General features: G+C 41.1%; 1 protein-coding gene across 1 annotated transcript in view; it reads right to left on the reverse strand.

The window, feature by feature from the left end:
• Positions 1 to 23898, reverse strand: part of CPA6 (carboxypeptidase A6) — a 319928-nt gene extending 296030 nt beyond the window's left edge. The window contains exon 1 of the mRNA XM_023222418.2: positions 23553 to 23898. Coding sequence (XP_023078186.1) covers positions 23553 to 23668 — 116 coding nt within the window. The 5' untranslated portion in view covers positions 23669 to 23898. The remainder of the gene's footprint in view (positions 1 to 23552) is intronic.
• Positions 23899 to 24289: the final 391 nt, after the last annotated feature.

Genomic DNA, 24289 nt, shown 5'->3' on the forward strand with positions numbered 1-24289 from the left:
AAAAAACCTATTATCTATCCTTTGGGCCCATTCAATTCCCCTAAAATTCATTTACTACCCGTTAAAATTTCCTACATTCCCCACTTAACCCCTTCTCTATGCAGAAGAGTGTATGAACTTCTAAACTTCGCTGGGGAATTGGGTTATCATTCTCCTGTGATTCCCCTGTGTTTATGCACATTAATACATTTGTATACCTGTTTTTTCAGCATCTGCCAACCTTCGGAGGGGGAATGAGAAGTTTTCTTTACTTGTATAGAATCTTGAGCATTAAAAATTATTTATAGACATTTACAGCAGGCACAAAAGGGTCTATAATTTGGACTATAATTAGCCTTTCTCATTGCTGAACACATAGGTAGCATCCCACATTTTGATAGACGAAATAAATTGGTAATAAACATCTTTCCATGCACTCTAAATCTTTGCCTACATTTCAGATAATCCCCTTAGGAAAGCTTTTTAGAAATGAAACTGCAGAGAATATTAATACTGCAAATAGCTTACATTTATTGAGTTTATTTGTCCTAGGCTCTGCCTAAGCATTTTACATATACAAACTAATTCAATATTAGTTCAATTTTAGAGATGAGAAAATTGAGGCACAGGGATATTAAGTAACTCCTCCCAATTATCACATCACTAGTAAGTGGAAGAACTAGGACATGAACCCAGGCAGGCTGAGGATGGAGCTGGTGGTCCAAACCTGTATTTTGTATGGACTTTCTAACCACATGTGTAGATGTGACTGCAGTGGATCATAAACCTGGGACTTAGAAGGAAGAGACCACCCAATTCTTGGACATCACAGAAAGCAAGGCCCAGAAAGATGAAGTGACTTTACTAAAGTAGCACAGATAGCTAGTAGCAGATCTAATACTTAACACATCACCTGACTCCTTATCCTGCAATTCAGTAACTTGCTACTACCCTGAGCCGTAGTGTCAGCATCACCTGGAAGCCCATTAGAAATGCAGAGTCCCGAAGATGGCCGAATAGGAACAGCTCCAGTCTCCAACTCCTGGCGTGAGCGACACAGAAGACCGGTGATTTCTGCATTTTCAACTGAGGTACTGGGGTCATCTCACTGGGGAGTGCCGGACAATTGGTGCTGGTCAGCTGCTGCAGCCCGACCAGCGAGAGCTGAAGCAGGGCGAGGCATTGCCTCACCTGGGAAGCACAAGGGGGAAGGGAATCCCTTTTCCTAGCCAGGCAAACTGAGACTCACAACACCTGGAAAAATCAGGTAATTCCCATGCCAATACTGTGCTTTAAGCAAACGGGCACACCAGGAGATTATACCCACACCTGGCCGGGAGGGTCCCACGGCCACGGAGCCTCCCTCATTGCTAGCACAGCAGTCTGTGATCTAACCACAATGCAGCAGTGAGGCTGGGGGAGGGGCACCCGCCATTGCTGAGGCTTAAGTAGGTAAACAAAGCCGCTGGGAAGCTCGAACTGGGTGGAGCTCACAGCAGCTCAAGGAAACCTGCCTGTCTCTGTAGACTCCACCTCTGGGGACAGGGCTCAGCTAAAAAACAACAGGGGAAGCAGCAGAGGCCTGTGCAGACCCGAACGACTCTGTCTGACAGCTTTGAAGAGAGCAGTGGATCTCCCAACACGGAGGTTGAGATCTGAGAAGGGACAGACTGCCTGCTCAAGTGGGTCCCTGACCCCTGAGTAGCCTAACTGGGAGACATCCCCCACGAGGGGCAATCTGACACCCCACACCTCACAGGGTGGAGTACACCCCTGAGAGGAAGCTTCCAAAGCAAGAATCAGACAGGTACACTCGCTGTTCAGCAATATTCTATCTTCTAGCAACCTCTGCTGCTGATACCCAGGCAAACAGGGTCTGGAGTGGACCTCAAGCAATCTCCAACAGACCTATAGCTGAGGGTCCTGACTATTAGAAGGAAAACTATCAAACAGGAAGAACACCTATACAAAACCCCATCAGTACATCACCATCATCAAAGACCAGAAGCAGATAAAACCACAAAGATGGGGAAAAAGCAGGGCAGAAAAGCTGGAAATTCAAAAAATAAGAGCACATCTCCCCCTGCAAAGGAGCGCAGCTCATCGCCAGCAACGATGGATCAAAGCTGGTCAGAGAATGACTTTGACGAGATGAGAGAAGAAGGCTTCAGTCCATCAAACTTCTCAGAGCTAAAGGAGGAATTACATACCCAGCACAAAGAAACTAAAAATCTTGAAAAAAGAGTGGAAGAATTGATAGCTAGAATAATTAATGCAGAGAAGGTCATAAATGAAATGACAGAGATGAAAACCATGACACGAGAAATACATGACAAATGCACAAGCTTCAGTAACCGACTTGATCAACTGGAAGAAAGAGTATCAGCGATTGAGGATCAAATGAATGAAATGAAGTGAGAAGAGAAACCAAAAGAAAAAAGAAGAAAAAGAAATGAACAAAGCCTGCAAGAAGTATGGGATTATGTCAAAAGACCAAATCTACGTCTGAATGGGGTGCCTGAAAGTGAGGGGGAAAATGGAACCAAGTTGGAAAACACTCTTCAGGATATCATACAGGAGAACTTCCCCAACCTAGTAGGGCAGGCCAACATTCAAATTCAGGAAATACAGAGAACACCACAAAGATACTCCTCCAGAAGAGCAACTCCAAGACACATAATTGCCAGATTCACCAAAGTTGAAATGAAGGAAAAAATCTTAAGGGCAGCCAGAGAGAAAGGTTGGGTTACCCACAAAGGGAAGCCCATCAGACTGACAGCAGATCTCTCGGCAGAAACTCTACAAGCCAGAAGAGAGTGGGGGCCAATATTCAACGTTCTTAAAGAAAAGAATTTTAAACCCAGAATTTCATATCCAGCCAAACTAAGTTTCATAAGTGAAGGAGAAATAAAATCCTTTACAGATAAGCAAATGCTTAGAGATTTTGTCACCACCAGGCCTGCCTTACAAGAGACCCTGAAGGAAGCCCTAAACATGGAAAGGAACAACCGGTACCAGCCATTGCAAAAACATGCCAAAATGTAAAGACCATCGAGGCTAGGAAGAAACTGCATCAACTAACGAGCAAAATAACCAGTTAATATCATAATGGCAAGATCAAGTTCACACATAACAATATTAACCTTAAATGTTAATGGACTAAATGCTCCAATTAAAAGACACAGACTGGCAAACTGGATAAAGAGTCAAGACCCATCAGTCTGCTGTCTTCAGGAGACCCATCTCACATGCAGAGACATACATAGGCTCAAAATAAAGGGATGGAGGAAGATCTACCAGGCAAATGGAGAACAAAAAAAAGCAGGGGTTGCAATCCTAGTATTTGGTAAAATAGACTTTAAATCATCAAAGATCAAAAGAGACAAAGAAGGCCATTACATAATGGTAAAGGGATCAATTCAACAGGAAGAGCTAACTATCCTAAATATATATGCACCCAATACAGGAGCACCCAAATTCATAAAGCAAGTCCTTAGAGACTTACAAAGAGACTTAGACTCCCATACAATAATAATGGGAGACTTCAACACTCCACTGTCAACATTAGACAGATCAACGAGACAGAAAGTTAACAAGGATATCCAGGAATTGAACTCATCTCTGCACCAAGCGGACCTAATAGACATCTATAGAACTCTCCACCCCAAGTCAACAGAATATACATTCTTCTCAGCACCACATCGCACTTATTCCAAAATTGACCACATAATTGGAAGTAAAGCACTCCTTAGCAAATGTAAAAGAACAGAAATTATAACAAACTGTCTCTCAGACCACAGTGCAATCAAACTAGAACTCAGGACTAAGAAACTCAATCAAAACCGCTCAACTACATGGAAACTGAACAACCTGCTCCTGAACGACTACTGGGTACATAACGAAATGAAGGCAGAAATAAAGATGTTCTTTGAAACCAATGGGAACAAAGATACAACATACCAGAATCTCTGGGACACATTTAAAGCAGTGTATAGAGGGAAATTTATAGCACTAAATGCCCACAAGAGAAAGCAGGAAAGATCTAAAATTGATACTCTAACATCACAATTAAAAGAACTGGAGAAGCAAGAGCAAACACATTCAAAAGCTAGCAGAAGGCAAGAAATAACTAAGATCAGAGCAGAACTGAAGGAGATAGAGACACAAAAAACCCTCCAAAAAATCAATGAATCCAGGAGCTGGTTTTTTGAAAAGATCAACAAAATTGACAGACCGCTAGCAAGGCTAATAAAGAAGAAAAGAGAGAAGAATCAAATGGATGCAATAAAAAATGATAAAGGGGATATCACCACGGACCCCACAGAAATACAAACTACCATCAGAGAATACTATAAACATCTCTACGCAAATCAACTAGAAAATCTAGAAGAAATGGATAATTTCTTGGACACTTACACTCTTCCAAGACTAAACCAGGAAGAAGTTGAATCCCTGAATAGACCAATAGCAGGCTCTGAAATTGAGGCAATAATTAATAGCCTACCAACCAAAAAAAGTCCAGGACCAGATGGATTCACAGCTGAATTCTACCAGAGGTACAAAGAGGAGCTGGTACCATTCCTTCTGAAACTATTCCAATCAATTGAAAAAGAGGGAATCCTCCCTAACTCATTTTATGAGGCCAACATCATCCCAATACCAAAGCCTGGCAGAGACACAACAAAAAAGAGAATTTTAGACCAATATCCCTGATGAACATCGATGCAAAAATCCTCAATAAAATACTGGCAAACCAGATTCAGCAGCACATCAAAAAGCTTATCCACCATGATCAAGTGGGCTTCATCCCTGGGATGCAAGGCTGGTTCAACATTCGCAAATCAATACGTAATCCAGCATATAAACAGAACCAAAGACAAGAACCACATGATTATCTCAATAGATGCAGAAAAGGCTTTTGACAAAATTCAACAGCCCTTCATGCTAAAAACGCTCAATAAATTTGGTATTGATGGAACGTACCTCAAAATAATAAGAGCTATTTATGACAAACCCACAGCCAATATCATACTGAATGGGCAAAAACTGGAAAAATTCCCTTTGAAAACTGGCACAAGACAGGGATGCCCTAGCCAGAACTTCCAACACTATGTTGAATAGGAGTGGTGAGAGAGGGCAATCAGGCAAGAGAAAGAAATCAAGGGTATTCAGTTAGGAAAAGAAGAAGTCAAATTGTCCCTGTTTGCAGATGACATGATTGTATATTTAGAAAACCCCATTGTCTCAGCCCAAAATCTCCTTAAGCTGATAAGCAACTTCAGCAAAGTCTCAGGATACAAAATTAATGTGCAAAAATCACAAGCATTCTTATACACCAGTAACAGACAAGCAGAGAGCCAAATCAGGAATGAACTTCCATTCACAATTGCTTCAAAGAGAATAAAATACCTAGGAATCCAACTTACAAGGGATGTAAAGGACCTCTTCAAGGAGAACTACAAACCACTGCTCAGTGAAATAAAAGAGGACACTAACAAATGGAAGAACATACCATGCTCATGGATAGGAAGAATCAATATCGTGAAAATGGCCATACTGCCCAAGGTTATTTATAGATTCAATGCCATCCCCATCAAGCTACCAATGAGTTTCTTCACCGAATTGGAAAAAACGGCTTTAAAGTTCATATGGAACCAAAAAAGAGCCTGCATTGCCAAGACAATCCTAAGTCAAAAGGAGAAAGCTGGAGGCATCACACTACCTGACTTCAAACTATACTACAAGGCTACAGTAACCAAAACAGCATGGTACTGGTACCAAAACAGAGATATAGACCAATGGAACAGAACAGAGTCCTCAGAAGTAATACCACACATCTACAGCCATCTGATCTTTGACAAACCTGAGAGAAACAAGAAATGGGGAAAGGACTCCCTATTTAATAAATGGTGCTGAGAAAATTGGCTAGCCATAAGTAGAAAGCTGAAACTGGATCCTTTCCTTACTCCTTATACGAAGATTAATTCAAGATGGATTAGAGACTTAAATGTTAGACCTAATACCATAAAAACCCTAGAAGAAAACCTAGGTAGTACCATTCAGGACATAGGCATGGGCAAGGACTTCATGTCTAAAACACCAAAAGCAATGGCAGCAAAAGCCAAAATTGACAAATGGGATATGATTAAACTAAAGAGCTTCTGCACAGCCAAAGAAACTACCATCAGAGTGAACAGGCAACCTACAGAGTGGGAGAAAATTTTTGCAATCTACTCATCTGACAAAGGGCTAATATCCAGGATCTACAAAGAACTCAAACAAATATACAAGAAAAAAACAAACAACCCCATCAATATGTGGGCAAAGGATATGAACAGACATTTCTCAAAAGAAGACATTCATACAGCCAACAGACACATGAAAAAATGCTCATCATCACTGGCCATCAGAGAAATGCAAATCAAAACCACAATGAGATACCATCTCACACCAGTTAGAATGGCAATCATTAAAAAGTGAGGAAACAAAAGGTGCTGGAGAGGATGTGGAGAAATAGGAACACTTTTACACTGTTGGTGGGATTGTAAACTAGTTCAGCCATTATGGAAAACAATATGGCGATTTCTCAAGGATCTAGATCTAGATGTACCATATGACCCAGCCATCCCACTACTGGGTATATACCTAAAGGATTATAAATCATGCTGCTATAAAGACACATGCACACATATGTTTATTGCAGCACTATTCACAATAGCAAAGACTTGGAATCAACCCAAATGTCCATCTGTGACAGACTGGATTAAGAAAATGTGGCACATATACACCATGGAATATTATGCAGCCATAAAAAAGGATGAGTTTGCGTCCTTTGTAGGAACATGGATGCAGCTGGAAACCATCATTCTTAGCAAACTATCACAAGAACAGAAAACCAAACACCGCATGTTCTCACTCATAGGTGGGAACTGAACAATGACATCACTTGGACTCGGGAAGGGGAACATCACACATCGGGGCCTATCATGGGGAGGGGGGAGGGGGGAAGGATTGCATTGGGAGTTATACCCGATATAAATGACGAATTGATGGGTGCCTATGAGTTGATGGGTGCAGCACACCAACATGGCACTAGTATACATATGTAACAAACCTGCACGTTATGCACATGTACCCTAGAACTTAAAGTATAATTAAAAAAAAAAAAAGAAAAGAAAAAAGAAATGCAGAGTCCCAGGCCCTACCTGTGACTGCAGCTGAATCTGCATTGTCAATAAGATCACCTAATGTTTTATTTGCACATTAAAATTCATTAGCTCCGGCAATATTCTCTGTAAACTTGATAAAGCTTTGATGATACGTTAATGGAAAATCAGCACATAAGCTGCTCGTATATTTATAGCAAGAAAAAAAGCCCTAATTTTTCAGAGTTGAAGTTTATATTAAATTGAGCCATCTGAAATTACTGTTATTTTAAGATTTAAAAACTGTCATGTACTGGCAATTTATTGTGGTTAACTTCAGTGGCTACAGGAGTAACAATAACAAAACTTCTGTGTGTCTGTTAATCTCTGTAGAGACTGGACTTGAAGAAAAAGAAGAAGTTCCTTCCCCAAAGAGAGTACAGCTTAGTCATGAAGAATAAACAATTAAACAAAGTACAAAATAATAAGTGCTACTGTAGAGCATTCTGAGTGCTCAGGAGGAAGTTAAGTGATGTTCTGGAAAACAAGAGCGATGGAAGAAAACAGTTACTATCTTCTATTAATGGCAACGAAGATGGGTATGCAAGGCTTAGTCAAATTATTAAATAAATATCCCTGTAAGCCGCTCAGCGCCTGATGAAACAAATAGTTTAAGATTATAAAATACAGGAGATGTAAATATAGGAGATATAAATCACTTGGACTGCCTAAGCAAAACAGCTGTATTGTTCTTAATGGCGATAGCAGGTAAAGAAAGTTACAGGGCTTAGGACTTATGGTGTGCTATTCTCACGGGCCCCAAGTTGGCCATTTCTATTTTTTGAAATCAGCAGATGTGATGTTGGAAAAGAACTGTTTTCTCCTGCTACACTCAATATCCAACACAGAACACTTCTGCTAGCAGATGTAGGGTGGGGGAGGATTCCCTCAGCAAGCAATTCTCTCATACCAGCTGGGTGTCCTATAACTCAATTCAATTCTGACATTAACCAGAACTAGCACCAGATCTCATAGGTTAGTGGCCCAGTCCCACATAACTACCTCCTACTTCATATGCCAATCTCAAGCTCAGGTGTTGGAAATTCTGAGCAACCAGCTTTCAATTAGGGGTTCCCATAATCCCCTCTTTTGGGTTTGGTCATTTGCTAGGATGGCTCACAGAACTTAGGAAAACACTTATGTTTACCCATTTATTATAAAAGATACAGATACAGAGCCAGATGGAAGAGAGGCATAGAGCAAAGTAAGTAGGAGGGGTCCCAGAACTTCCAGACCCTCTCTGGGGATACCAACCTCCCAGCACTTCCATATGTTCAGCAACCTGGAAGCTCTCTGAACCCTGTCCATTTTGGGTTTTTATGAAGGGTTATGAGGGCACAATTGATTAAATCATTGACCACTGGTGATTAGCTCAACCTGCAGTCCCTTTTACTTCCCTGGAGGTTGGGGGATGGTGGGTTTCCCTGGCAACCAGCTCCCATCCTAAGGCTATCCAGAAGCCCCCATCACCGGTCATCTCATTAGCATACAAAAAGACACATCACTTGGGAGAGTCAAAGATTTTAGGAGCTGTTTGCCAGAAAATGGGGATGAAGACTAAATATATTTATTTCTACTATGAGAATATCATAGTTGATATCTTTAGATTGAGTGAAATGAGTAACTGGCTTTCCACTGTCCCATGTAATGAACAGAAAATCTTTGGAGTGATTAATACTTAAAAATACAATATGTTTACCAGAAGCTATGTATAATAACTATAAATTATACTGTATGTTCAAGGGCACAAAATTCTTGCTAAGTAGTCACCATAAAAATTATCCATTCTTAGGAAATCATTAAGTATTTGCAATCCTGCTATTATAGAAATGAGACTGGGTGACCATGTTGATTTTGCATCTTTCCACTAGTTGGTTTAGAATACCTAATTTGGGGATAGTTGGTTGAATCTTTGAATTGGTGATAATTCTACTTTACCATTTCATCTAACTATTTTCTTATTAAGATTCCTTTCTTAGAAAGAACCAAGCTACCAATGCTGGGTCCATGGTGAGCTATTCACCCTGTAATTAAATGCTGTCTATACAAGTTGCATTTGAAGGAAAAAAACAAATGCTTTTTCACACACACACAAAGAGGCCAAGATGGTGGCAAGTCCTTTGGCATGCCATGCTTTTTCTTGAGAAACTATGCAGTGTCGTTTCATCCTTGGAGAGTCCCTTCCTTTTTGCTATTTCTCAGCTAGTGCCCATCCTCTCACTTCTTCCACAGCTCCTTAACCCAAGGCTAAGGCTTTAAGCCTTTCTCATAGTGACTACCTGTTCACACTATCTCTGTCTGAATATTTCCTGCTTTCTCTCAAGCTGGACTGCTGTCTGTGTAGCATGCTGAGCTTGACTCAGAAAATGCCCCCATTCTGATGACTCTTCAAACCACATAGCACTCTATTTGATCAACTCTCTGTGTTTGAATTTTTATTGTTGCCTTATTTTAAAGGAAGCCTGACTGTACTCTCCAGGACCATTCTGTTTCTGTGGTACTTGGAATTTGTATGGGCATATGAGTAGGGGAACCAAGTATAGTAATTGCAAGCAAATTTTCTTCTTATTGAATCACGACATCTAAAGAGATAGAAAAAGATGAGTTAAAGGAAGAACACGACCAATAAAGTTCTGAAAGATACACTGGAAGTTCTTTGGTTTATAAAAATTAGTCAAAAACTAGAGAGGATGTTAGGCTTAAAATGAATGACTGAGGAGTGATCTATAATGTCAGATGACTTCCTGTCTATTCCTTAGAGGATAAAGCAGCAATGTCAAAAAGGCGAGGGTCGCTTCTCTGAATTTGGTAAAAGATAATGGCTAAGAAAGGTATTGACTAGCTGGTGCCCATTCTAGGCTAGCCAGGAAACAGCAGTTTTGCCTCAGAGATCTCCTCCCTCAAGCAGAATGCCGGTCCAGTCACTTTTAGGAGCCTGTATAAATAAAATACCTGAGACCAAATTTGGGTAATGGTGCAAGTGATACCCAAAACACATTGAACAGGGAGAAATCAGCAGGAGGGTGGCAATATCGCCCTTAAGCACATACAGGTGGCAGCTGTGGGATCCCCACATTCCTCCGAAAGCCATAAGGGCAAATGGTTCCTGTTTTTCACTGCTTGTCATTGATGAAATCCAGTGTGATAAAACTGCCTGCAGGTGTCAGCAATTCGATTCCTAGTTTGTTAGTTTCCTGCCCCCCATTGCTTCCTTGCTCTCTCCCATTCCTTCCTCCTCTTCCTCCCTCCTTTCTCCTTTGAAAGTCTTTACTGAATATGCCAAACATTCTTTGGGGACTGTAAGAATATAGATAAGAAGATACAACATCTTACTCTCAACTTACTTATTTCCTGAAAGATAGGACATCCACATACAACTGTAATACCGAGCTGCACGTGCTTAGTGTTATAAACGACAGAGTGGCATGGATTCTCAGAGGAGGGCGTGGTCACGGCTGATGGTGGAATCTGGGAACTCACGCTGGAGGAGGTACGAGTTTGAACTGGTTTGATAAAGGTGGGCAGATGGGGAGGAACATGCACAGAATAGACAAAGGACAGAGGAAGAAAGCTGTAGGTGATCTTGAGACGTTTCACAGTGATAAGCAAAAGGAAATTGAACACTGTCTGGACCAGAGCAGCGGGAACCAAGCGTGAGTGACGACTGTTCCATCGCTCCATAGGCTCCAGCCATGTCACCCTGCAGCTTATCCTCAACAGTTCTCAAATTTTAGCTTCTGTCACCTGGTGGGCTTGTTAAACCCGACTACTGGGCCCCACCCCCAGAACTCCTGATTTGGGAGGGGGAGGTGGCCTGAGAAGTTTTAGTTTCTCACAAGTGCCCAGGTGGTGCTGATGTTGCTGGTCTGAGACCTGCTGTCCAGCGACATGCCACACGAGCTTCCACCTCATGTGCTGTTTCCCATGCGTGGAGGTTTCTACCCTCAGATCTTCACATAATTAGGAGTCTCACTTTATTCTTCCTATCTCCTCTCCTGACACTCTATCACCTTTCTACATTTTATCTCCGTTCAGAGTCCTTATCAGAACTCACTACTACGGCATATTAATTTTCTGTCATTCCATTAGAATATAAACTTCACCAGACACTTTGTTTTATTCACTAGGACTTAAAGAAATGCTGTATTCTTAGAACCTATAGTGCTATATGCCTGGGCCTTAATAATGGACGCATGGTAGGCACTCAATGAATAGTGCTGACAATACACAAGGTATTGCCTTGGAAAGGAGGGGTGGGATCAGGAACCTGTAGAGTTGGTGGTAGGAAGGATGGAAGCTGAGATAACTCAGGTCAAATGCTGCATCCATTTTTTTTTTTTGGAGACAGGCTGTCGCCCAGGCTGGAGTGCAGTGGCACCCTCTGTCACACAGGCTGGAGTGCAGTGGTGCCATCATGGCTCACTGCAGCTTCATTCTCCTGGGCTCAAGTGATCCTCCCACCTTGGTGTCCCTAGTAGTGGAACTGCAGGCATGCGCCACCACACCCGGCAAACTTAATTTTTTTTTTTAAATTCAGGGTTTTCCCATGTTGGCCAGGCTGGGTCTCCAACTCCTGGGCTCAAGTGATCCTCCCACCTTGGCCTCTCTAAGTACTGGGATTACAAGTGTGAGCCACCAGCCTCCCTCTTATCAAGAAAGATACATTTATTTGCTCTTATTGTGAAAGGTGTGGTGTCAGGCATTGGGGGGAAGAGAGGGTGCAGGTGTGTGTATCGGTGCTTGAAGTAATTGGAGAGTTTTTGGAATGGTAGTGTGGAGGGTGCATGACCTCAGCAAACCAGGGCCCCATGGAAAAAGAAAAAGAAAACCCTTATATTAGGCAGAGAAAAACAAAGCAGACTAAATTTCTCTCCAAAACACTGAAGTAAGTTTTTCTGTCAGATATTACATTAAGATGTAAGATATTACATTAAGAAGATTTCTGTCAGATATTACATTAAAATGACCTACATTTTCCTTTGCTTCCGCAAAGAGGTCTGAAAACTTAGGGAGAACTGGACTCCCTCATATGTATCCTTTTTTCTGCCCTGTAAGTCGAGGGCTTAGAATATTTTTTTCTGTAGCAAATTTTTAACTACTCCAAATACTTTGCTATAGAGACTCATCCCAAATGCCTCCAACCTTCAATATGTTTAGCAGTTTTGATGCCAAATATATTGCTATCACATCATCAGACATCCCATGCAAACATGATGGAGAGGTTATAATAAGTCCCCAATCATCTCATTATAAATCTTGTGTTCTCATTACAGTCACAAAATCAGAAAAAGGAACCTAGTTGATATGTTGGTGATTCATGAATTAGTCTGGTAAGATAAAGACATTCTGAAAGGGAGATAGGGGAAATGAAAATATGACCAATGAGGTCACATGTGCAAACGGTTCCAGCTTCTGTAAGTGCAAACATAGACCAGGGTTCTCATCTAGTGATAAAGAGTGTGGTACCCTAGAAATTTCATCTTTTATCAGTTGCTGAGATTGAAATGCTATAAAAATACATGAAGTGTGTGTTAAGAAAACAAAGGTAGAAAAGAGCAGGAAGAATGTTTTGATCTAATATACTTGCATTTTTATTGGTTTTAAATACTTGATCATTTTTTTTCAATCTCTCCCTTTTTCAGTTTAGACTGTGGATTAAAACATAAGCCCTCAGGAGACACAGACTGTCATTTCCTCTGCAAGACCCTGCCTGGTACAGCTACTTTGAAGATTCTCAACCATCCTTGGGGATAAGAAATGACAGGATGTGATAATTGCTACTTTCCTGGTATTGGGTCAGTAAGTGTTTGTGGAATGAGGAAGGATGAGGGAACTGGGAAGATGGATGAGGAGATGGCACCTCCAGTTTTCTGATAACTTAATGAGGAAGAGAATAGACCCATTCATTTGGCCAAGAAGACATTAAGACATTTTCAGTCTTTTACTTAATTCCTTAGGAAGATAGAAGGTAATGAAAAAAATTGTCGACTTTGTGACAGGATGTGTCTACATGAGAGACTTTCCTACTAATAGCATAAATTACCTAATACCTTGTATTATATTCTGATTTGCAAAGTACTATATGATCTTATTAAATGTTAGAGAAATACAAATTAGTGGCAGCCTTTTTCTTTTCTTTCTTCTATTGCTACTACATTTCTGCCCTCTTTCCTTATAGAGCTCCAGAAATTGCTCTTCCTTTCTCAATGATGGCAGAGGGAACTTTCTCTTAAAAATTGAATCAACTAAGTTCTTGGCTTAAAGTTGTTCATGAACATGCTGTCACCTTTGGGAGAAATCAGAAGCATATGTTATGGGACTCATCTTCCTCTGCAGCCTTCCCTCCCCTTTCCCTCCAGGGGCACATTCCAGGTAATTGTCTTCAAAAATCATCCTGGAGAAAACCCATGGAGCTGGGTTTATGGTTCCTTTATGGGCTCATCATCCTTATCATCAGCTGGCCCCTCAGTGATGCTGGTGATCCCACGGAGGGTCCCAAGTCATCTCCCCTCTCTTTTCATAGGGCCAGGACCCACCTCCTACTTTGTAGAGAAAGGAGAGGCCAGCTAGCTTTCAGTGTCTGTGGAGACCTGACTCCATCACTTTCCTCTGGTCTCTCCTTTATCACTGGTCTCTCCCTTTCCTTATTTCTACCACCTACTGTAAAATATGAGCATATCTTTCCTATCTTAAGGAGTAAAAGCAAAATGGCAAAACACTCCTTTAAATCTATCACCTCCTCACACCGCCCTCACCCCCACTTCATGGACAAGCTTCTTGAAATTATGGTCTCCTTTCACTGCTAATATTTTGACACCCCACTCCCTTCTCAACCTACCTGCTCTAGTTTACATTCACCACTCCACCAAAAGCACTTTTGATGATACGAATGATGTCCTGAATGGCCTACCCAATGGATACGACTCTGCAGCACTTGATATGACTAATTTCTCCCTTCTTGGATCTCTTATTTTCCTTTAACTGACATCTCCTGTGTTTCTTACTGTTTCTAGACCTTTCTGCTACTTTCTTCTCTGCCTTTCCCCTCCTGCTCTATTGAATCTTTGGCCCTTTTTTCATGTAATGAGTTCTTCCAGGGTACTCCATCCTATACCAAAAGTTTCAAGAAATTCTATTGACATATTGACACACACATCAGTTTCTGGAATCTATTTCATAGCCTAGAGGTCTCTCTTGAGCTTCAGACCCATCTATCCAACTGGGCACTTTATAGGCACCTCAAATACATATCCCAAAAAGTGCTTATCTTCTCTGCAAAGAGCTCAGTCTACTTACTCGATTCTGAGATTCAATTTACACTATTCCCTCTATGAAATAGTGGAAAAATTGTGAAAATTCTACCTCTTAAATATTTGATCGGTTCCCTCCTTTTTCTTGCGGTGTCACTGCCATTAACCAGGCCCTACCTCATATTACTAAGGTTACCATAACATCCCAGTCATCTTGACACCAGTCTTTAGCCCTCTAGTCTTCCCATTTCAATGATGGCAAAGGGAACTTTCTCTTAAAAATTGAATCAACTAAATTCCCTGCTTAAAATTGTTCATGAGCATGCTGTTGACTTTGGGAGAAATCTGAACCATGTGTTATGGGACCTCACCTACCTCTGCAGCCTTCCCTTCCTGCTCCTGACTTCCTCAGAGAAAGATGCCTTCTATTATAGCCATACTCAATTGCCCTGATTTTCTAGACTTGACCAAGCTCTCTCACCTGTAGTTCTTTGAACCAATATATTCCCTGTGTCTGGAAAGCCTTAACCTAATTTCTAGTTGTTCTTGATGACTGAGATCAGGACCATGTCCTTTCAGTACCAGCCATTTAAAAGAAAAAGTCAAAATATCTTGCATATTTAATAAACCACTCAAATGTTTTTTTTCCTTTGCAATCGTCACATCTAAGATGACTTCTCTAGTCTTCTGTCCATTCTTCAGTCTGGGTTAGGTGACCCTCTCCTGCACTCACTTGATATCTGATATCAAGAGTTTTCTCTGGAGGCACAAGGATCCCAGGGTTGGAACTGTTTACCTGCCTGAGTTACTCATTATGCTGTGCACATGGGCTGCTCTTTCATCTCTGTAGTCCTAGACTAGCAGCCAGCCAGACACCCTGCAAATATTTATAGATATGAAATGAAATCCTCCCTTGTTAAACACTTCTCAGCCTTGCCAAATCACTTTACTTCATCCCCAGTGACTCTAGAGAATAGGAAAGGGTAAGAAGATTTCTGGAGTCACCAGTGGTGGTGGTGTCGACCTGTAAAGGATGCTGTGAACTCAGGGGGCCCGGGTTTTAGTCTTAACTCTAATGCTAGCTCTGCCAATCCTTTTACCTTTATGGAGTTCTGCTTCCTCATATATTATACAAAGGGATTGATACATTTTTTTGTCCCTTCCAGTCCTGACATTCTATGACTTTAAAAAATGCCATTTATAGAAGAAAAATGCACACTTTTAATTAGCTGGAAGTCCAAAATTCTAAACATCCACTTGGAGAGACTGTTATTTCAAAAAAACAACAAGTGGAAGGGTAGTCATTGGATATCAGTGTAACCACTCAGAGAGACTGCTGTAGTTATCTCTAATATGTTCTCCTGGATCTGGCCCCTTGGCTAAAGGCTGTATTTCACAGCCTCCCTTGCAGCTAGGGCTGTCTAGTTGATTCTGTCCTGCAGGAAATGATGTTTGAACTTCTAGTCTGTGGCATTACAGGAGAGTGACTTTTCTTTCCACTTTTCTGCTGGCTGGACTGTGAGAAATGGAAAACTTCTCCTTTGGAAGTTGAATGTTGAGTACGGCAGAGCTACAAGACAGAAACAGTCTGGTTCTCTGGCACCAACAACCAGCTATAGCTGTTCTGGAGTTTTACATGAGAGAGAAATGGATTTCTTGTTTAAGCCATGGAGGTTTAGGATTCTTTGTCATTGCAAATCTAAGAAACAAACAAACAGAAAATACAGAACAAAACAAAACAACCCAATAGTATCCTTACTAAAACTGATACTAAAATGTTTTACTATTTTCAAAGTACACTGGGGAAAAAAAAGAACAAAGGTTATAATTATGTTGAAGAGAAACTCTTAGAAGTTTGCTTCAGCTTTTCATAAAATAATCTTTTAGGAAATTTACAACACTACCCAGCACAAGATCCTAAAGCTTTGTATTCCGCATTCCACTGTATCATAAAGAAGTTAATGCCTAGAAGCAGGTTGAGAAGCCATTAATCTAGCAAAGCAAATTCTAATCCAATAAACCAGTTATCTACTGATTGATCATAATGAAAACTCTAAAACAAGTCACCAAAAGCATTTTTCTTTTCTGTTCATTCATTCCATTTACAAAGACAAAAAAATAATGCTTTTGTAGCTCACACAATATAGGCTGTGAAGTTATGAAACATTAACATTCTTTGCCGCTTTTCAGGGGTTGGAAGTGATTATGCTTAATGGTATTACCCAGAAAGCACCTTGATGCTATAAAATAAAGGGTCCATTATCAGATTGGGCTTCAAGGAGAGTGGAACCCAGAAGCATTTGAAACAATCCTCCTTCCATTAGCTCAGTGGGCAGAGGAAATGCTGACCCCCAAAGAGTACTGTCTATCTGTGAATTTGGGTCAGAGGGGTAGAGGACTGCAGTATTGCATGTCTTTAACAAGCAAAGCAGGAGACCCCAACATGCAGAACATACTGCAGGGAAGAAAGCTTTGGGTATAATGAGCTGATAAACAATCAGCACTTAGGGGCTGTACTTTGAGCTAGTGGATAAGGAAAACTAAAAATATTCTACCATTAACAAGAGGCAAGAGCTAGGAGGAAGTTCCAGAAGGCACTGGAGAACTATTTCATTAACTACACACTAACTTGTGGGGAAATGTTCATAACCAACCTTAGAACCAAGGATACATCCTTTATAGTTCCTAATGCCCCCAAATGTAGAGCACGTATTTCAGCCTATCCTTCATGAGCTGACATGGTTCTTTCCTGCTTTAGGCTCTTACTATGAATGGGGCCTGCTTGCTTTGTTTATTCAATGCGTGCAATGCTGAATGAAGCTCTCTACTTCTCTGATCTGGCTAGATCTGGTTTCAGGGCTGAGGCTATGTAAGAGAGGGGCAGGAAAACCAAACTCTGGTTTGACGATAGAGGCCTTAAAAGCCATGCAGAGGATTCTGCCTTTGATGTAGTTGACAATGGGGAGCCAAAGTAGGTCTTTGAGCAAGGAAGTGACATGATAAAAAGTCTTATTTTAGTAAGCTCATCAGTATGAGAAAGGATTAGAGAATGGCAGATCAGTTAGGAGAAAACTACCTTAACCCAGACTAAGATTAAAACAAAAAGTCGTATATGTGGCTGGTAGTCCTTACAAGGGAGAGGAGAGTACAAATGGGATACTTTTTATAGGAACAGAAGGAACTAGAGATGCATTTCTTCCTTAGGAGTGAGACAAGAGGCATATTTGAAGACATGGAATAAAACTCATTAAGGATGCAAACTTAGCGAGTAATATAAAAGGTCAAATCAACAATTTACCATCAAACCAGGACCCTTCTCAGCTGGGAAGGAGGTACTGCTGATGACTACACCAGAACAGCACGTGCAAACTGAGACAATCCCTGGCAACCCCGGGCCAGTCCTGGGAAAAGGGGGACTTATGTCCTTCAAATCTGAAAAGATCCTTAACTACCAGTGTAGAAGGCAACTCAGATTCACATGATTGGCTCTGATTTCTTGTGCTCTAGACCTAGGTTTCTAAAGCTCAGAGAACATTCAAAGGAAGCCAACATCAGGACATAAAAGAACAAAAAACTGCTCTTGAGAGAAAAGTGGGGGAATAGCCAGAGAGGTAGGGTGGAAAACAAGTATGATGTCTCTGGGGTTGAAACTGCTCTACTGAGTCACTATTTCTCACAATCCTTTTGTCTTCAGTATGCCACATCCAATGTGCAGTCTCTTAGCTTATAGAATTTCAAGGACCAAACTACTTTTTTTTCTCTTTTCCTTGAGATGGAGTCTTGCTCTGTTGCCCAGGCTGGAGTGCAACGGCATGATCTTGGCTCACTGCAATTGCCACCTCCCAGGTTCAAGTGATTCTCCTGCCACAGCCTCCTGAGTAGCAGGGACTACAGGTGCACGCTACCATGCCTGGCTAATTTTTGTATTTTTAATAGAGACAGGGTTTTGCCATGTTGGTCAGGATGGTCTCGAACTCAGGTAATTCACCTGCCTCAGCCTCCAAAAGTGCTGGGATTACAGACGTGAGCCACCATGCCTGGCCCCAAACTACTTTTCAAAAAAAATCTTACTTCAAGTCTACTTCTGTGAATAGTCATATCCTGTTTCCATGGATGACTACTGACTTGTGGACAAATAACCATAAGTGGGTGATACCCAGCCCTGCTCGTACATATGGTCATGGGAAAAAAGGGTATGCCATTCATCAAAATGGCTTCCCTGAGACACAAAGAAGAAGGGGAAGAAACTCTCCCAAGACCTAAGAGACATCTTCAATAAATACAGGGCTGTCGTGAGAAAAAAAGGAGTCCATGGAACTTTGCAAGCAGATGCAGTACAAGTAGATTAATACGAGCGCATTACTTGGTTCCAAGAAGCTGTCATGATGGTAGGCAGCCAGTTCTCTCTGCACCCTCAGCCTACATACAGCAGGGCTAGATAATCAGAATTGGCAAGGGCATAGAAAGGATGTTCACCTCTCCTTCTTGGTTCAGTGAGCTCTTCTGTCAGCCCTCAGGAATCTGCTCATCCCGTACAGCAGGGGTCTCAAAACCCCTGGCCTCAGACCGATTCCAGTTGGTGGCCTGTTAGAAACCGGGTCACACAACAGGAGGTGAGTAGCAGGCTATCCAGCAAAGCTTCATCTGTATTTGCAGCTGCTCCCCATTGCTTGCATTTCTGCCTGAGCTCTGCCTCCTGTCGATTACCAGCAGCATTAGATTCTCACAGGAGCGCGAATCCTATGGTGAACTGCCTACGTGAGGGATCTAGGTTGCATGCTCCTTATAAAAATCTAATGCCTGATGATCTGTCACTGTCTCCCATCAGCCCCAGATGGGTCTGCCTAGTTGCAGGAAAACAAGCTCAGGGCTTCCACTGATTGTTATGGGGAGTCCTATAATTATTTCATTACCTATTACAACATAATAACAATAGAAATAAAGTGTGCAATAAATGTAATGTGCTTGAATCATTCTGAAACCACCCTTCGCCACTGTCCGTAGAAAAATTATCTTCCACAAAACCAGTCCCTGGTGCCAAAAATGTCGGGGACTGTTACCATACAGCACTTACACATTATATAGTAATTTGATGTGTGGGCAATTTTCTCTACCATACGGCAAGCTATCAGAGGGAATTCACTCTGTTGGTCAAGTTCTCAGCACACAATGGGCATCCAAATACTTGCATGAACAAAGGCACACGATCACAGCTACTTTCTGTGCTACTTTTGTTTTCTGTGTGAGTGTGTGTGTGTGACAATAGAAAGTTCTTTCATCTTCTGTTTTCTGTCCCTTATGGGCCGTGCATGCTTTTCTAATAATGATACTCTATCGGTTACTCATCATCACCCTAGAGAAGGTAACCAAGATTAAACCTCCAATTTTACCTATATAATCTCTTTTCCTTTATTGTTCTGAAACTATCAGTTCCCCAAACAAGATTAAATCTTCCAGTTTTTCTTAAAAGCAATTCTCTATGCCTGAATAAGTAGCAGAGTGAGAAGTACAGTGGTGGAGTCAGGCAGAGCTGGGTGAGAATCTCAAGTGTGTTCTTGAGTTAGTTAGCCCTGAACTTGGGCTACCCAGACTGTACTTCATTTAGCCTATGTGTAAAATGAAGATAACAAATGTATAAAGTTGTTCTTAGAATTAATATTTTTATAAATGTTTATATTAAGTCTTGGTAAGTATTTCACCATCCTGTTAAGTTCTTACTAAGTGCCAAGAACCATGCAATATCCATGCTATTCTTGAATCCTCCCAGCAACTTGGTTAGGAAGGTCTAATATTATCTCCATTGTACCAGATAAGGAAACTGAGGTTCAAAGAAGTTAAATAACTTGTCTTAGATAACAGAGGTATTAAATGTGGAAAAGCAAAAAATGAGACCCGGGCAGTTAAACTTCAGACTTATGCTACGTTGACACATGAAGAAGGCACTCAATAAGTAGTTTTCAAAAATCATAGCTATGTTAGTTCTACAGTTTTGCCAGAATTTATTGTTACTGTCTGAGATCTCTCTTTTACCATTGTTTAAAAAATCTACCCTAATTTTCTGTGATGCAGAAGTTTTTTTTTTTTTTTTTTTGGTTTCAATATCATAGTATAATAACCAGGTCTGCTTTTGGGAAAACAGGGAGATGAGGGAGAAAGAAAGAACACAGAATGATGTTTCCTTGTACGGGGGTCTCACTTACTGATGGACATTTATTTATCCCCAAAATGTCTGACTTGGCATTTGTAACCCCTGAAGCCTTGACATAAAGTACCAATAAATATAATTGAAGTTGTTATTTTCCACTTTGTTTCATTCCTTTTCTATGCATTTAAAGATCTGTCTTGTAAGTGTTTAATATAGTTATCAAAAAAGGCACTAGCTTTTGTCATCAGATTTTTCTTGTAGTCTTTCTTCACTTTTAAGTTTTTAATTTTTGTGAGCACATAGTATGTATATACTTCTATATACCTCATATATATTGATGGGGTACATGAGATGTTTTGGCACCGGCATGCAATGTGAAATAAGCATATCATAGAGAATGGGGTATCTATCCCCTCAAACGTTTATTCTGTGTGTTACAACAATTCAGTTACACTGTTAGTCATTTCAAAATGTACAATTAGTTTATTATTGACTATAGTTACCCTGTTGTGCAACCAAATAGTAGTTCTTACTCTTTCTAACCTTTTTAAATGACCATTAATCATCCCTGTCTCCCCCTGAATCTCCCACTACCCATTCCAAGGCAATTTTTTTTTTCTGAGACACTTAAATTTGCCATTTACTAAGCATCTGTTACACACTTGGCACTCTCCAATTGTTACTAGTTTATGTCTAAAGAGGACTGGCCTCATTAGCTGCTCTCAGGAGGCATGCTGGTCTGCCCTGTGTGTTCTATTTTTTATTCATGCTCAGGGTCCTGTAAATGATAATCACATATTAGATTCTACAAAGACCTACAAAAATATTTTTACATGAATGCAAGAAATAGGGCTGCCCCTTCATTAGTAACAAAAAAGAGAAAAAATTATTAAGGAATAAAAATGAAGTGGCTCAGAATAACTTTGGATGGATGAAACCAGCCCAAAAAAAGTGCTAAATACTCTTCTACCATGTCCTCCCATCAGATTCTCATTCACCAGAAGGCTAAACTTGCAGAAAGTAGTTTCGGAGTAAACAAAGCAAAACATTCTCAAAGCTGAGCAGCATTTCTGTCTTTAGTGATGAGAAAATGATATCTAACGAAGGTAGGTTAAAATTCCCCATTTTTAACAGTGAATATGCTCAGAAATATTTTTGCTTTTAAAGAAGCTCTAGGCTTCTATTGCAATGGTTGAGTGAGACTCACTTCTTTTCATTCTTTCATCTTTTTTCTTCCCTCCTACTTTTAGACATCTGGTAATTTATACACTTGGGATTAACTTATGTAGCAGCTGAACAGAAAATAGCAATTATTAAATCCATTGCTGAAAACAGAGAAGGTAATGAAACTTTTTCCTGAAGGGTTCCAGTCGCTACAAATTCTATACGAAAAGGGTGCCACCATTGGCCTCATTTCCTCTACAAAGTGGTGCTTAGGGAAGGGTGCACACCTGCTCAGCTGAAGCAGGCCTGGTAACTTACCACGGAGGAGTACCACACGCTGAAATAATTATGCACAGAGCCACAGCTGAGTGGAGGAGTGAGGTCCTAGGTCACACAGACATGTCTAAATCTGTGATATATGTTTATCATCTGACATGACATCAGCCAGGAGAGTCAGAATTAACTCCCAATAACCCAAGCCTACACCATCAGCCTTTAAACACGAGTTTCTTTTTTTCCAGATCTCTAAAGGGGTCACAAATTATCGGAGGTAAAGCCGAGATCTTGTCAGGCCAAAAGGCAGCCCTGGGATGTTAACTCCTTTCTATTTCCTCCCAGAAATACTGGGATGGAAAAATCCATGACCACATTACCATCTATAGCCCCTAACTCAACCAGCATCTCCATCCCATCCTGCCTCCCCTAAAACTGAGGACATGTTTCGAAAATTTCCTCTGTAAGCACTGTATTCAGGGGAACCCTAAAGGCAGTGCCAAGATTCTTTGGGAGAGAAAGAGAAATGCAATTCTCTTACCAGGGTCACACTTATAAATTCTTTTACACTATTTCTAAAAAGAACAACTTGGTTTTAAGACACTATACACTACCTTGTCATCATCCAGATCTACATGAAAACTTTTCTCAGGTGGTGATCCTTGAATGATAGTAGGCTATTTAAAAATATTTAAGACACTGAGTTTACTCCTCTGTAAAAAGGAATTGAACTAGAGGAACTATTTAAGGTTTTTCTAGTTCTAAAATGCAGGCAAGCCATAATTTCCAGATTCAAAGAACGACCCCCTGCATATCTGAGCAAATCACATGCTGTCTATACCACAGCAAGCCTTCAGGATAATAAGAATGTGCATAGTAACACACAGCTTCCAGCCCTCTGCCTCCTGAAGAAAGGCATATAGAAAGCATGCTAACCTACAGAGGGGGGACAAAACTGATTGTTTTACTCCTATGTTTTTCCTTCAGAAAAACTACCCATAATTTTGCAGTTGACTACTTTTATTCTGCTTATGTTGAGTTGAATCATTTGCATTGCTCAGATTTAAAAATCTAATAACCACTCTACAGACTAATAAGCACAGGCTAAAAAAAAAAAATCACACTCAGTTCTTAATCACTGATGAATTTCAACCCACTGTTCCTACGTACAGTTGTAAAGGAAAGGCTTAGTTTTCAGGTCATAATTCATGTGGGACAACGGCATCACCAAGCATCAACCAAGGCAAACACTGCAAATACTGACCACGGCTACTCCAAAGACAGAATCCCATTCAACCTGGGTCCACAGCTGAGGTTGGCAGATGATAAGAAGTATAAAAAGCCAGGCTGGAGCCCACCACATTCTCTCGGTGAGCTACAGCCAAGAGCAGAGAGTACATTTTATATAGGGGACCGGGAAAGTGTGCAGATTCACTCAGAGACCCCCAAGTCAGAAAAAGTGAGGCACACTCTGGAACAAACCAGCCCCCAGATCCAAATCAAAGCTGTGTAGGGCATGAATGTCGCTCCACTTACCCAGCATAGCAGTTGTTATAAAGGTGGCTGTGCCCCGGTTGCAGAATCTTCAAAAAGAGCCAGCAAAGAGGCAGGAAAGCAGCTGCCCAGCCCCTGCGCTTCCCGAGACACTTCATAGTGTTAAGAAGAGAGGAGTTGAAAGTTACTTAAGCAGCCACCTGAGGCTGGAGGTGGCTCGCAGCACCCCCTACACACCACACACGTTCTCTGGGAAGGGGGTGGGCGAGGAAGGCTGAGAGTGAGCAAAATGTGACACTTCTCTCCAGCTACAAGAGAAAAAAAAGTTTAGGCAGCTGAGGAAGGGAAGTTGCTATTACGGCTTGGTCTTGGGACAAGCAGCAGCAGCAGCTGAGCCTGATCTTTAATCAGGTTCCCCTAGAAAGGGCTGGGCCTCCCTGGTGCTGACTCACAGCAGGGATTCACTGGGTGCTGCTTCCTTTGGGTGACTCCTCTCTGCTTTTGGTTTGTTTGCTTTCCCAACTTGAGGCCCCTAACTTTTCTGGGCAAGCTTTCTTTCTCTACTACCTTCTTCAGCATGAGGATCCTACCTAATTGCAAACAGTTTGTCTTGATGGGCTAACCAAGCAGACACGGATCATTCCAAGCTTAATATTTTGATCTCCCATGACGGATTCCTAAATGGATTCCACCTAATGAAATGTACGGTGAATAATCTTGATGAGAATGTGCGCAGGGGTACCTATAACACCTAGACCCAAACAGCTGGCTTCAGTTCC

This window comes from Piliocolobus tephrosceles, chromosome 7, assembly GCF_002776525.5.
Source record: "Piliocolobus tephrosceles isolate RC106 chromosome 7, ASM277652v3, whole genome shotgun sequence".
NCBI lineage: Eukaryota > Metazoa > Chordata > Mammalia > Primates > Cercopithecidae > Piliocolobus > Piliocolobus tephrosceles.